Raw genomic sequence first — 14,678 nt, forward strand, 5'->3', positions numbered from 1 at the left:
TGAATGGGAGTGAAATGCTTCTGTTAGCCTGCGCATACTGCCATATTTTCAAACAGGAGTTCACTGCAGACTAATATTGCATTTTGCGTAGAAGTCAACTACAAAAAAGAAAAAGAAATCACTGAAAGAAAAAGGTAAAGGTGAACTACAGGAACTACTCCTTTAAGGCACTTCACTGCAGAGAAAAGAAAGCACTCGATCTGTTTTGAAGCTGACAGGAAATATTAAACAGTCTTTATGTAGAAGGTAAGAACCAACAATCTAATAATAACACATACTGCAACTCTGCAAAAAAAAAAATAAATAAAGTAAGCTAAAATAAATTTAAGGTAAAAATAGTACCTGTGCTTAGGTAGTTACCTACAAGTACAGTAACAAACTCTTCAACAATACCCCTTCACTATCTGACACAGCATTTCCTAACTGAAAATACAAGTCAAAGGACCCTTTCTAGGAACAAACTTTTTTTCTGTAACTGTTTAGAATGTCTACTGGCAGACTGCCTCTTTTCTACAGTCCTACCAGATTAATGACCTGACGTTATGGATTATTCTAATGTACTCAGATTAGGGTACAAATGACACCGTCATTCAACAATTAAATTCAAGGGAGAATTCATCCTAAAAAATTCCCAAAGAAAAAGATTAAATGAAAAAATATGCCCCAGTTTATATCTTCAAAAAGAAACAAACTACAAAACAAATGCTATTGTCAGACTATTCCAACCATTGGTATGTTAATGTCAACTATGGGTTTCCATTTTTTGTTTGCCACATATTCATGGATATGAAAGTCAGATTTTAGAAGTTATTCAGATTCCACTTCTTTAAAGACATTTAACCATCTGAACAACTGAAGGTTCCTCCTATCTGTGATAGGACATTAATGAAAAAAAAAAAGTTAAATTAATTTTACCAAAATTGGGTTTGTTTTGCCTGTGACTGTAACTGGTGAATGATCTTAATGGCCAGGCTTTTCATTTTTATTAAAGAGCATTCAGGTGGGCCTCTGGCAGCCAGCCAAGCTCAACCCACCACAGAAGTATATTCGTTCACCGATTCTTCCATATCAATCTGTACATTACAAATATACTTGACATATATCTAAATAAGATAAAATCAGAGATCATTCTATCTGCTAAGAATAGAAACAACTAATGTATTTACTAACGATGCAACAGTGAATATATCATCCTTTCTCCATGGAAAGATGACATTGAAATTTCAAGAAACCATTGACACCTCAGTGATTTACAAAACTCACTGGTAGCTGCCCTTTGCAAATGCTTAGAACTGACTCCTGCATTCTTCAGAAGTAAACTTTTCTTTCTGCATTTTATATACAAAAATCTTTTAGACAAATTTTGGTTTAAAGGGTAGTTGGAGTGATACTGCAAAGCAGCCAAACTCAGGCTTTACTTTTGTTTGTACACTTGATTAGTGCTATAATATCAGAAGTTACTAGACTACATTATTGGCAGTCTTACAGGTTTATTTGAAGCACAAATTGGAGCAACTTCTGTGTAAATCCTCCTTCAGAGGAGGAAAGTATGAGGACACTGAGATCCACCTAATTCTTCAGTTGCCTGACCGCAAGTTCTATTGCTTGTGCTGGGTAGGTTGTGGCATGTCAAATGCAGCAATGAACTAATTTACCTTGGTGATCTGACCCTCTTACTAGCATTTACTCTTTTCTGGTTTAAAATGTTTGAGGGGTGGTTGGCAGCATAGCGGTTTAGGCCTTGATGTTCTTGCTTACAGAATATACAGGAGAGGAAAGCAACAACAACAAAAAGAATTAGAGAGGACTATATTGACCATTTTAACAAATGCCTGCAGAGACAGAATTCCCATACAAATGCTTAATTTCTGAATAATCAAGTCTGGCAGGAGCTCTGGTGTGATGGGAACAAGCACTGCCATCTCCAATAAGATTAGGATGAAAATCTGTCCCAGTTGATTAAAAAAAAAAAAAAAAAAAAAAGAGAGAGATCATGCAATCTTTCTCTCTTGAGTTTACTAGGTCCCTTTGATATCTAGACAAGAAAGAAGAGTAAATTTCTAATTTTCCATGCCATCTTCCATTAACTGCAGTTATCTGCAAGTTGCTCAAAATAATGAAGAGTTTAGGAGTGGTTTCTTGTACATTTGATTTGCAATTTCTAATCCTCATTTGGACTTTAACACTTCAAACATATTTATGAAAAAAAAGTTGCTGGATAAAGTCGAATCAATTTATTAATAGGACATCTATAAACACAGCACATCACTTACAAAACATGTATTTCAGAAAACACTTCTATTTTGCATACATGAAAGAAATTGTCTTTATATTCTTCAAAAGATTTATTTTTGGTTAGAGGTCACTTTCTTTTACGCTCCATGCAGCCTCCTAAGTCTAGGAATCCCCTCTGACAGAACACTTCAAGTGCCCAACAGATGACTTTAGGTAACACGTAACTGGTTCTCTCTTGAGTTATCCTGAACACATATCTAACTTTAAGCCTAACTACTATAGTTTCACTACATTAATTACAGTTACAGACTTCCACCAACTTACTGATGAATCTTCTCCACATCAGTACTCTTCAGATTATCCCCCAAAACTAAGTACATATCTTATAGATGTGTCATTACTCTTCTCCATTCTATAACTGACAAGACCAAGCATTTGCATATCAAAACTTATTTCAGCATTGTGAGTCTTGAACACAGTAACTTGAAAGTACTCCAAGCAAATGGGCATTACTACATCCATGATTAATAAGCTAATAACTGCCCCAATGGATCTGACCAGTGATCCCTCCAGGCCAGCACTCTCTACAAGAAGTGCAGTAAGAGATGTTGCTTGAAAAGACACTATGACAGCCTTATCACTACTTGTTTCCCAAAAGAGGCATCTCATATTCCTACAAATACATTCATTCCTGTTTTCTTTGGACCTATTAACCCTAAATTTCTCTAACTTTCTTTGAACCTGCAGAACTTTTAAAGTCGTTAACCAAGTAGTCCCACCAATTCCCTACCTAAATTAATTTTCAATAGATTAAATAAAACTTTCAGTATCAGCTGAAGGACCCTTCGCATCCTAAAAGGCCATGTGAATAATGTCCTGCTTACATTTATCTAGGTACATTTAATGAGTTTTCCCCGTTATCTTCATATGGCCAGGCTTTCACATTTTTAACACTATCCTTTCCCTCGCAATACTGACTTTAACCTTCCCATACAGTCATAATCATTTTTTGTCCCATAGCCTTAGTTAGGCTTTTTCTCAATTATAATACAAAGTTTACTCGAAACTTTAAGATGGCATTACTGGAATAGCTCCTGGGTTATTAGTGGGCATGAATATCTTTCTTGCTTGATAGCTCCCTGTCCTGAAGTTCAGCGCTTGTATAACAGATTGGCTTGGATAGTTCTCTCATGGTACAAAATTAAGATAGTGATCATTCTTTCCTCCTCTCCCACTCCAACCTCCTAGATTCAGTGTGTGGCTCAAGCCCCTTTCCAGAACAGTTGCTTCTCACACTGGATACAGAATTATTTGAAACAGTCATTTGCTGCATCTAAAGCATTTATCTTCTTATAACATCCTGATGAGGAATTGACTAAACCTATATGGGGGTAGTTAAATCTCTCACTTTATTGCCACAAAACCTCCAGCTTCTCTAATCTCATTTAATAGTTTATCATTACAATCATCATCTGATTTAAGAGCTATTAATACAGTACACTATTATTTTATTAGAAGGAACTTCCATTCACAAGGTTTTGCATGGCAAACTGCTTTCCCCCTACAAGATTTTCATGCTATCTCTTCTGAAAAGTGCCACTCCCCTGCCTGTACGTCTAATCACTTGAGCAAAGTTGGCAGCACATTAACATCACACACCTGTAATTATTCCCCTTCCATCAGGCTTTCGACATCTAATATAGAGCATCTGTCATTCAACTATGAGCATTTTTGTTTGTTCATCTTATCTTTTAGGCTTCAGATAAAATTACATATAAGGTTTGCTCCAGCTCTGCTTTTCTATATTTCACATACCAGTTAACTTTAAGTCATATATTCAGTTTAATGCTTTCAAAGACTTACAATAAGAGACTCCTTTTATACCACTGTTGCCAAAAAGGCTTTTCACAGATTTTCTTCATTGATCTGCAACCACAAGTATAATCCTGATAAATCTCAAACACTTGATATTTCCTAAATTTCTTTCTCTTTCAATTCTCTAACCTACCTTCATATCAATCCTTCTTTTTCCCTTTAAAAAGAAAAGTTATCAGAAAACCACAGATCATTCATGCAAAGCATTCACATTTCTCACATTATTTTCAGAACTTCTCAATTATTTTTCCTTCTTCCCCCTGCCAGTCAGGGAGAGAGCCATGGAGCATACTTCTACATTGTCTTTAAGGCAGTGATTTCATCACTTTTATTCTTTCAGCTGCTGACACAAAGCCAATTAATAATTTGAGGTTTCTAGAATCTTTTGTTTGTTGCTTGGGGCATCTCACACTTAACGCTCATGTTTTCTTACATATATTTTAAATGTATGTACATGTTTCAGTCACAATTAAATCTTTTCAAGTATTCATATTGTGAATATTCCATCCACACACTGACTCATATTTCCAGATTCCAAGCTAATATTCTTCTCCCACATTCCTTGTGTATCAGTAAATCTATATGGCTTCCTGACAAGCAAGTTGGTTTTCCATTATTCCCTTGCCTACTTCTCTCATGTATATAATCTTAGATTTCTTTAAGATTACAAATTTATTCTGACAAGAATGCTGAGTCAGCAAGTAAATTACACTTTGTCTTTACTAAGTTACTACAAGAATACCATCAGCAAGTGATGCTTTCATGTTTCTCATTGTTCCAGCTCCAAGTTTAAATTTTTATAAAACACATTACTTTCACAAAAGGTTCAATGTCTGCAAAGTGGCTAAACCAGCTTTCTAACAATAGAAGAATGAAGATACCCTATACCACTCATAGCCTTCATTGACTCATCATTACCACCACCGTAATCATTATTTTTATTAAACAAGCAGCACAGTGAAAACATTTCCCCTCGTAAGTCACCAAGACTGTTATCAGCAAGTCAAAGAAGTGATTATTTCCCTCTATTCCCCTTCTCTCACAGGGAAAACTATCCGGAGTACTTTTTCAGTTTGGGGTTTCCCACCCGAAGGAAAAAAAAAAAACAAACAAAACAAACAAACTAGATATATTGGAACAAGTACAGCAGAAAATCAAGATGACTACAGGGCTGAAACATAAGATGCAGAAAGGCTGAGAGAGCTGTCAGTTTTGAGAAGTATCAAACTATCTGCCATCTCAAACTAGCTACCAGAAGGCTACATAAGATAAGAGGGATCCATATTCTTCCTGGACGTGCATGATGATCAAGAGGCATAACACACAAGTTGCAACAGGGAAGATATTATGAAGGAAAACAAAACAAAAAACAAACAGGAGCATATATCTCCATCTTCAGAGATATCTCAAACTCAGTTGAACAAAGCCCCAAGTAACATGAACTAGACTGATCCTTTACGAAGGTGAGTGGACTAGACGACCTTCAGAGGTCCCCTCCAAACTAAATAATTTCACAATTCAAGGACATGTCACTAACATGTCTCCAGACATCCTCCACAAGAGTGATATTTTTCTGCATGCATAGTCTTTGCTCCATGTTACTACTTACTATTTTTCCTACACTTTGAAGCTAGACCCTCTTTTACTTCTGCATTCCTGCAGTAATGTTTCTTTCACGACTCCATAACATCTTCTGTTATTTCAATTCCTTCAATACCTATTCAGAATCAACATCATTTATAACTTGTGTATAAACATCTGCCTAAAGCTTCAAATCTACACTGTTCTGTATTCCTTTTTCTAGTTGAAATTTCTCAATGGATTGTTTACATAAACATAATACTTCCTCTTCTGGATTAACACTGAAATACTTTTGCCTCATGCACTAGTAAAATTCGCCAACTGAACATTTGAGTACTTCAATCTGATTTTACTTAATTAGAATAAAATTCATTTAAAGCATCATTGAACATTCTGGTATCTGCTTCCACAACTAGATACCTCTTCTATACAATGACTTCAATGAAAAGAGTGCATAAGCAGACCCTTCAAAACAGTGAAAACCAACTCATTCTTTGAATGCTATCATTTCGCTACAGAATCATTTTAAACATTTTATCTTTCTGGTTTTAGTGACAAAGCTTTAGAAACAGTCAAGGACTGTTCCCAGATTGAGTCTAGTGAACAGTTACCTGATTCTACTCCAGAAAGTATGATGTTAAATCTCTCCAAGACCGAGATGTGACAAAAACTAGATGTCTCCAATTTCTTTGGCAAGTTTTATTACAATCAATAAGTTATTGTATAAGCCACAAACAAGCATCACTGCTCCCCATGGATATGAGAACAAACAATACTTTGCTATCCTTCGTACTAGAATTCGTGCTGTTAATAAGAGACAGATGTCTGGTGTTGTCTGTATTTCTGCAAATTTCTGTAAACCACTCTTGAAAAAAAATTGCCATCCATGTTGCCCTTTTGACACCTACTTGCTGTTCTAAATAAAGTCTTTAGTGTCTTCGCTTCCTTTGATAATTAAGATGATGGCACACTTAGGTCACCCATGTTAGAAGAAAGAGATTTCAAAACTTAAAAAAATGATTAACCAGTAAGCTCCACCTGTAAGAGAAAGAAAGTAAATTTGTCCCTGTAGGTGATAGCCTTTTAATCACACGCACACCACCTCCATTTGGTATTAAGAGTACATTTCACTGATTTTTCAACTGTAGGTAAGTGTCTTCTATTAGGTTTGGTCAAAACAATGTATCCAGTACGTTCAGTTCAACTTCAAAAGGATGTTAATCTTCTTAACTTTAATGTCCTCGCTGTCTGTGGAAATGCACAATTCTCCTCTGTGCTATTAACATTTGTTCTGAACACCATTTTGTCTCCCAAATTTTACTGTTTAATTACACATAGGAAACACTATTTCCTCCAACAGCTTTAAAACCTTCCAACGTATTAATTCAAGGAGCCTTGTTGGTAACTCTCCTAAAATTAATAAGGCAGCACAATTATCTTTTAGACTTACTCTAACAGATTCAAGCAAAAATGTCTGTGTTGTGTGAGGTTTTCTTGCCTTTTTATCTTTGCACAACATTCTTAATATTAAGTATCAACAGCAATAAAGTGTAGTACTCAACTCAGTAGAAATACCATTAGAGCAAAAAAAGCCTGTTTTGACAAAAACACAATAAAGTTCTGGGTTATTGTAAAAAAAATAAAATAAAATATTGGATAATACACACCAAAGCGTATTAAAAAGAATGGAGAAAGTTGAAAATTCCACACACTTGATTAAATAAAAATATAAAATTGAAATTTGTAATATGAACTGAAAATATAATAATGTCTCTTCAATTTGAAAAGGAACTAATCATTACACCTCTTTGGCTGACCCAAAGTACCAGATGTCCAATACCAATCAAAGGGGAGGAAGAAACATCAAGACAAACAGTGGAAATACAAGCATTTTATATATGGGGCAGAATAACCTAAACTACTAGCAAGATGACTTACTTACAGAAAGAGAGAAAAGTTTTAAAGCCAGGAATACATTTACATATTTTGCTCTACCACAAAGCTTTAAAAGCTGAAGAAACTAAACAAAGATCTATGTTGCTACAGGTTTATAAAAAATAAAAGATTTCAAAGACTCTCCTCCTTCACAGACACAGAACACATCAATTAACATATGTATTCTGAGGATAAACAAGATTTTCATTCTAGGTCACACAATTTCTATCACCTTTTAAGTGAAATAGTTCAATATTATTGCTTTAACCAGTCTACAATTCTTCCAATTATCATTTTCACACATTGCAATTAAAATCCACAAAATTTATGCTATATTCTGATTTTTTCATACGCATATTTAAGCCCCAAGAATTTTAAAGATATCTCTAAAAGCTGAAAATTAAAGCAGTCAACTACTTACCCCTTTTTTGACAACAAAATGTAAGTTCTAATTTGCAAAGCATATCAGCATTCTCATACTTGTCCTCTTCTGCTTTAACCCAAAAACATGATTCTGTCATTTCCTGAGGTCTGATCTACAATTAAGAGATGACATAAAATTTTAATAATGATTTTGATACTATGCAAAGACTGTTCTGTAGCGTCTAAAGCAAATTAAATACTCAAGAGCTCTATAAAACACATTAAATTTACATAATACTTTCACAATAAAGACAAATGGAGAGACCTGCAATGCCTCTTTCCACAGTCCAGGTTGGATAGATGGAAGACACTTGCTTGGAAACTGTACAGCTATCAGTGCAGGGCAGGGACTGATCCAGTGTAAACAGCTAAAACAGAAGGCGTAGTAGGACCCAGGAAGCATGCTGGTATCAAGGTTGTATTATTTTAGATGAGAACTGACTTTGGCAAGCACCTCAGAACATCACATATACTTGGCACAGATGATTCAGGAGTCAATGCAACACAGTTTTTAGAAAATAATGAAAACTAAAGGCAGTAAATATTCATATCTTGCCTAATTTTAACTAACATAACAATTGGTCTACATAAATTTTACTCCTGACAATCTATTTACCTTAAGCTCTACATAAGATATTACATCAATCAGTACTACCTTGGACCAGTTGAGTCTTTTCATGGTAACCTCAGGTCTGAATTCTTTTTTAGGCTTCATTCCAAATGGCAAAGTACATGAAGGTGGAGACCACTGTGCTCCCAGCAGGCCTGGGAGAGGTGGTGGTGGAGGGTGATGACCACCAGCCAGAGAAACTCCCAAGCCATTCAAAAGTGGTGGAGGAGGAGGGGGAGGCGGTGGTGGTGGAATTGCTCCATTAGAAGGCAGTGGTGGAGGAGGCGGTGGCGGTGGAATTAGATGTGGTCCTGCAGCTTCCAGTGGAACAACAGATGCATCTCCACATGATGATGGTAGAAAAACAGGTGGTAAGGAGCCATACTGATAAAGAAAATATTCATATTCAGCTTCACATCTTTATCAACAGAATGCCATAACAATCATAGTTTACAGATTAAATCCAGCAAGCCAGCTGCAAGCTAGTGCCATTGTTAATTTCACAGGACCACCAAATATGAATTATAATGAGGCAAATTTTGCTTTTTATTTCATAATTTGAATTCCCAACAAATATTTTCTAATATTGTAAACAACACTCCAATATTTTCTACAGAATTGAAAGCACAAAGTAATGATAAAAAATACTTTAAGAAAATGCAGCTGTCTTACACATTGACTTTTTATTCTGTATCAGAAGGACACCTATACTATATCATGATAGGCTTTTAGTACTTCAGTAAGTCTGAAAAAATATATTTATGTCAACTATTGGGAGAATTTCTTGCACAGGCTTTCAAACATTAATAAAAAGGTACCCGACAAAGATGACAAAGGAATTAATGAGAAAGTATTAATCAACAATTGCAACTAATAAATATGAGCTGAAACAATCTGTTTTTTATTAAATGGAGGGAAATATAACATGCAAAGGATTTAATATTTTTAAAAGGAAATAGCTAAATATCAATAAATACAAATGAATACATGCACAGCAGTATTGGTTTAAATTTCTGAACAGACACTGACAGACACTTAACAATTCGGCTCTGCTAATGAAAGAAATATATGAACAAATACCAAATACAACAAAAGAGTAAAGGACCAAGACCAGGAGAAAAACAGTCATTGAAGATGGAAGTAGCCATGCTAAGCAGCAACTGATGTCATATGGAAACCAAAAACTCCTCTTTAAGATGGGTTTTATAGTACTAAGTTGTAGTAATCAGCTACTCGATAGTTACAAATCATTCCAAGATTTGCAATAACAGTGGGATAAATGACAGTATGACAATTATTAAACATAATCATATGTTATGATTGCTGTCTACATATGAAAAAATATATTTAATACAGTGAAAAAAAGAAAAGAGTGAAAACTTACTTCACTCACAAAAAGTTTTAAAGTATGCTTTCAAGATATTTTATCACCTTCCTACTTAGAATCATAGAATCACAGAATAGTTAGGGTTGGAAAGGACTTAAGATCATCAAGTTCCAACCCCCCTGTCATGGGCAGGGACACCTCACACTAAACTATATCACCCAAGGCCTTGTCCAACCTGGCCTTGAACACTGCCAGGGATGGAGCATTCATAACCCCCCTGGACAACCTATTCCAGTGCCTCACCACCCTCACAGGAAAGAATTTCCTCCTTATATCCAAGCTAAACTTCCCCTGTTTAAGTTTTAACCCACTAACCCTTGTCCTGTCACTACAGTCCCTAATGATGAGTCCCTCCCCAGCATCCCTATACGCCCCCTTCAGATACTGGAAGGCTGCTATGAGGTCTCCACGCAGCCTTCTCTTCTCCGGGCTGAACAGACCCAACTTTCTCAGCCTATCTTCATATGATGAGGTGCTCCAGTCCCCTGATCATTCTCGTGGCCCTCCTCTGGACTTCTTCCAACAGTTCCATGTCCTTTTTATGTTGAGGACACCAGAACTGTACACAATACTCCGAGTGAGGTCTCATGAGAGCAGAATAAAGGGGCAGGTTCACCTCCTTCGACCTGCTGGTCACACTCCTTTTGATGCAGCCCAGGATACGGTTGGCTTTCTGGGCTGCAAGCGCACACTGCCGGCTCATGTTCATTTTCTCATCGACTACCACCCCCAAGTCCTTCTCCGCAGGGCTTGTATGTCTTCCTGATGCTGTCTTTCTTTAGTTAGTTTTAGACTGTGCTTCTTATTCCAGGAAGTAAGACACACACAAAAATAAAATCACTTGGTCACTCAGTCTCCTTACACAGTTTTTACAGCTGAAGCAGTTAAATGTTAACTCAAGTATTACTCTCAAAAACCTGCACTACTTGTCTCCATCCCGTTTTAAAATATCTATGCTTGAAAATTGAAAAATTAGCAGGAAAAGTTCTTATCCACCCACAGGTTATTTCTTTCACTGCTGGATATCCATAGTATGGCTTCAGCAAAGCAAACTATGTAATGAATAATTTCCTGTGGAGGGATAAAGATCATAGTGATGAATGCTAATCTAAAAGTGTAAGACTTATTACCCTATGTGGCTAATTACTTCAGAAATACATGACACTGAAAGCAAACCCAAATGAAACATAAGAAACTAGTTTAATTAACAGAGCTGAGGCACAAAAAGGATCACCTGGGAACTCAAACAGTTAATTACTGCCACACCACAATACTTAATGTAAAACAGAAATAAAGGAAATGAACAGTCAATAATAATCAATAACAAAGATCCTTTGAAGAAAAAACACAAAAAACCTCAACTGCACTATCACAATCTGCAAAAGATGCAAAATGAAGCCCCTTCCAAAAACAATATTTCATACACTCATTTAAAATCTTATACCTGTGACTTAAAAGCTTGCAATTCGGCTTCAAGTTCACTGATTCGTTCTTCTTTTTTTTGCAGTAGGGCCTGAGTTTCCTGATGAACTACAAAATCTTTCTCAAACTAAGAAAAAAAGAAAGTTGTTAATACTAGTCAGTTCTGTATAATTTCTTTAGATTCCAACATGTCCTTTTTGTTTATTAAAGCTCACATGTTAACAACAGTAAGGACACACAACTTTATTTGCTATTCTAAATTCCATGTACCTAGTAAGTGGATGTACCATCTCTATTACCACTACAAGTCTTTACTATATGAAATGGCAAAGTATTATTGCATTTAAACTACAGACAAAGTAGCTTAAAAATTTGATATATAGTAACACAGTCCATAGATACAAAAGAGTCAACTCTTACTCTCACAGTTTATCTTGAGGAAACTGGTTAACAGTTCAAATCAAATATTTAGTTGATTTTTGAGAGACTCATACTTGAAAACTTAAACTAAATAGTAAAAATACTTTTAGTATTTTCTTAAGCACTTTTCTCTGCTTCCCAGTCCACGAGAAACATACAAATTCCCACATAAACACAGAATAGTAACTTAAAAATAGTAACTTCAAGTTAAAAACTATGCCATGCTCAGTTACACCACCCATGAAGCTATAAAGTAATCCCCAGTGTCCATCTTACGACCACATAACTTGAAAATTACTTACTTTTCTGGAAAGTTCAGAAGCCCTCTCTTCACATTCTTCTAATCTTGCTTTATCTACACAGGCATCTTGAAAAATAAACAAATATACTTGCACATATATGGGCAACACAAGATTCTTAGTCACATGTACAACTTTAACTTGTTTTTTATAACTTATAAAGAACTATGATACTGTAATCATTTCTAAATACAGTACTTACCTATTAAGTGGCTGAAATCAATATCTAATCTTTTACGATACGTGAAATCTGGGTCTGTTCCACTTCGATGTAACACTATCTGGGATACACACTCTTCAATTAATTTGAAATACTGCGGACTAAAGACAAAGATGAGTTCTTTTACAGTGTATTTACTTTTAAATAGGTACTTAAAATCTTGTCTGTGGACACATTAAGGTCAAAAGGGATAGCAGGTTAAACCTTAAACAGGGTAAGTTTAGACTGGATATAAGGAGGAAGTTCTTTATTGTAAGGGTGGTGAGGTACTGGAACGGGTTGCCCAAGGAGGTTGTGAACGCGCCATCCCTGGTGGTGGTTCAAGGCCAGGTTGGACGATGCCTTGGGTGGCAGGGTTTACTGTGAGGTGTCCCTGCCCATGGCGGGGGGGTTGGAACTAGATGATCTTAAGTTCCTTTCCAACCCTATCTATTCTATGATTCTATGAAAAGTCCTGGGCTGACTTACTTCTATAGAAGTGTAGGTGCAAGCCCTAATCATAAGCTCTGCATCTCTCCCCTTACGGAAATACGAGGAAGGACTCCCTCCTGTTTCCTCCCAGTAAAGAGACTCTTCCTTCAGATTGACCCCTTCTGGTTTTGTGAATTTTCAGCTATGGATTCATTGCAGCCTTGTTTCAGTAAAAAGTATGCAATCACCTGGTTCTAAATTGCTGGGGTGTATGACAGTTGTGTCACTTGCCCAGAACGTGAAAGGATTGAATTCACAGCTTGCAGGTGGAAGAGGTCTAGCACTGGTGTACCCATGTCAGGCAAGCAATCTTAACCTTTAAGGGTACATCTATGCTAGACATTGCCTGAAACACCAGGTTATGTAGAATGCTATGTAGAAAACAGATGGCTTTCCTTCTCCACATGCTTCGCATCTGGTTTCTCCAGTTTCCTCAAAAACTACATGAACAGATTTTAGAAAGTATCTGGCAACTTTAAATATCTAAGAGTTTCCTACCTATTTCCCTGTAATTTTTCTGACAAATTTTCCAAGATACACTAACATGTTCATCCTGACCTATAATGTATATTGAGAATACTCAATTTCCAACCAAAAGTTACTCTAAATTAAGCACATGTTCAGATTTCTGTATAAAGTGCACTTCTGTGCATACCTTGTTTTGATCTTTCACTCAAAGTCACCAGAAAATTATAATGCTACTACTATGATTTATAGCCAATGAAGAGACCTAACTGATCCCTTATACTTGCAACCAACAAGGTTCACATATCAACAAAAATAGTTTTCTCCATTTATATATGAAATTGTATCCTAAGCAGAAGAAACAAGAACATACAGATGGCAATCTTATTCAGAGCTGATACTATGGAACATAAATTCACACAGAAATAGTTAGGAACACCAATTTGCACAGAAAAAGATGAAGCTGCATTTATCGTTACATTTACAGAACAAATCTTCTATTAATGGACTGAATGGCAACAAACCCCATAATTAACATTTAACATAGTATTAAACATACCGTATAAAATAATCATTCCTTATCAGCAAAAGATGTTGGAGAATTGAAAGAAAATATCCTTCAGCGCTAGTGTCCTTAACTGTATTCCACACCATGTTGTAAACATCATTTACTTCAGTAAAAGTGTTAAGGAGAGTAATAGCAAGGAAAAAAAAAATTCAGACAAATATTGACTGATAACTTTTTGTAAACAGAAATTATACCAGAATGTCCTTTATACACTTAATTTTGTTCATGTTCCTTTGCAGATATCAAAAGGATATTCTAGTTCAGATCTAATATCTTCTAAACGGTGAGAGAATTCAATCATGTCTTCTTCCTTATGCTCATTGAAGACTCTCAACTGAATATCTAATGCTTCATTCTTTATACATTTCAATTGCTGCAAAGAAGAAATAGTAGGAAGGCTTGCAAAAATTAGCATTTCCTTATGAGGTAAATATACCTTATCTTTTTAGTATCTTCCAGAAGTCTGTTATTTTTAAGTTTAAAATTACAAGAAAATGAGTTAAATCCTTAAAAGGTAAAACATGGCTTCAGCCTGGCTTAACAAGTGTCTGCACAAACATCTGTCACATGTTCTAAATCATAATGCTAAAATGCTGATGCTGAGGAATCAACAAAGTTCAGAGAGCACACTTCACCTTTTCATTCCAGTTTTAACAGTGATTCTCATATCTAACTGTTCATGCCCAGAGTTAATAAAATGCCCTTGAGAACAGTTTATTAGAACTTGGTCTCCCATTCTCCCTCTCAAGTTCAAATAGACCAACAAT

General features: G+C 35.8%; 1 protein-coding gene across 1 annotated transcript in view; it reads right to left on the bottom strand.

Annotated features, from left to right (window-relative positions):
* DIAPH3 (diaphanous related formin 3) overlaps positions 1-14,678 on the bottom strand; it is a 216,670-nt gene that overhangs the window by 159,310 nt on the left and 42,682 nt on the right. The window contains exons 11-17 of the mRNA XM_061354886.1: positions 14,166-14,284; positions 13,903-14,019; positions 12,390-12,508; positions 12,191-12,255; positions 11,491-11,595; positions 8,705-9,043; positions 8,048-8,162 (exon numbers count right to left, since the gene is read on the bottom strand). Of these exons, the coding sequence (XP_061210870.1) occupies positions 8,048-8,162; positions 8,705-9,043; positions 11,491-11,595; positions 12,191-12,255; positions 12,390-12,508; positions 13,903-14,019; positions 14,166-14,284 (979 nt within the window). The remainder of the gene's footprint in view (positions 1-8,047; positions 8,163-8,704; positions 9,044-11,490; positions 11,596-12,190; positions 12,256-12,389; positions 12,509-13,902; positions 14,020-14,165; positions 14,285-14,678) is intronic.

Source organism: Neopsephotus bourkii, unplaced genomic scaffold (genome assembly GCF_033783945.1).
Source record: "Neopsephotus bourkii isolate Nb327-2 ecotype Australia unplaced genomic scaffold, CSIRO-AGI_Nbou_v1 NB_83, whole genome shotgun sequence".
Lineage (NCBI taxonomy): Eukaryota > Metazoa > Chordata > Aves > Psittaciformes > Psittacidae > Neopsephotus > Neopsephotus bourkii.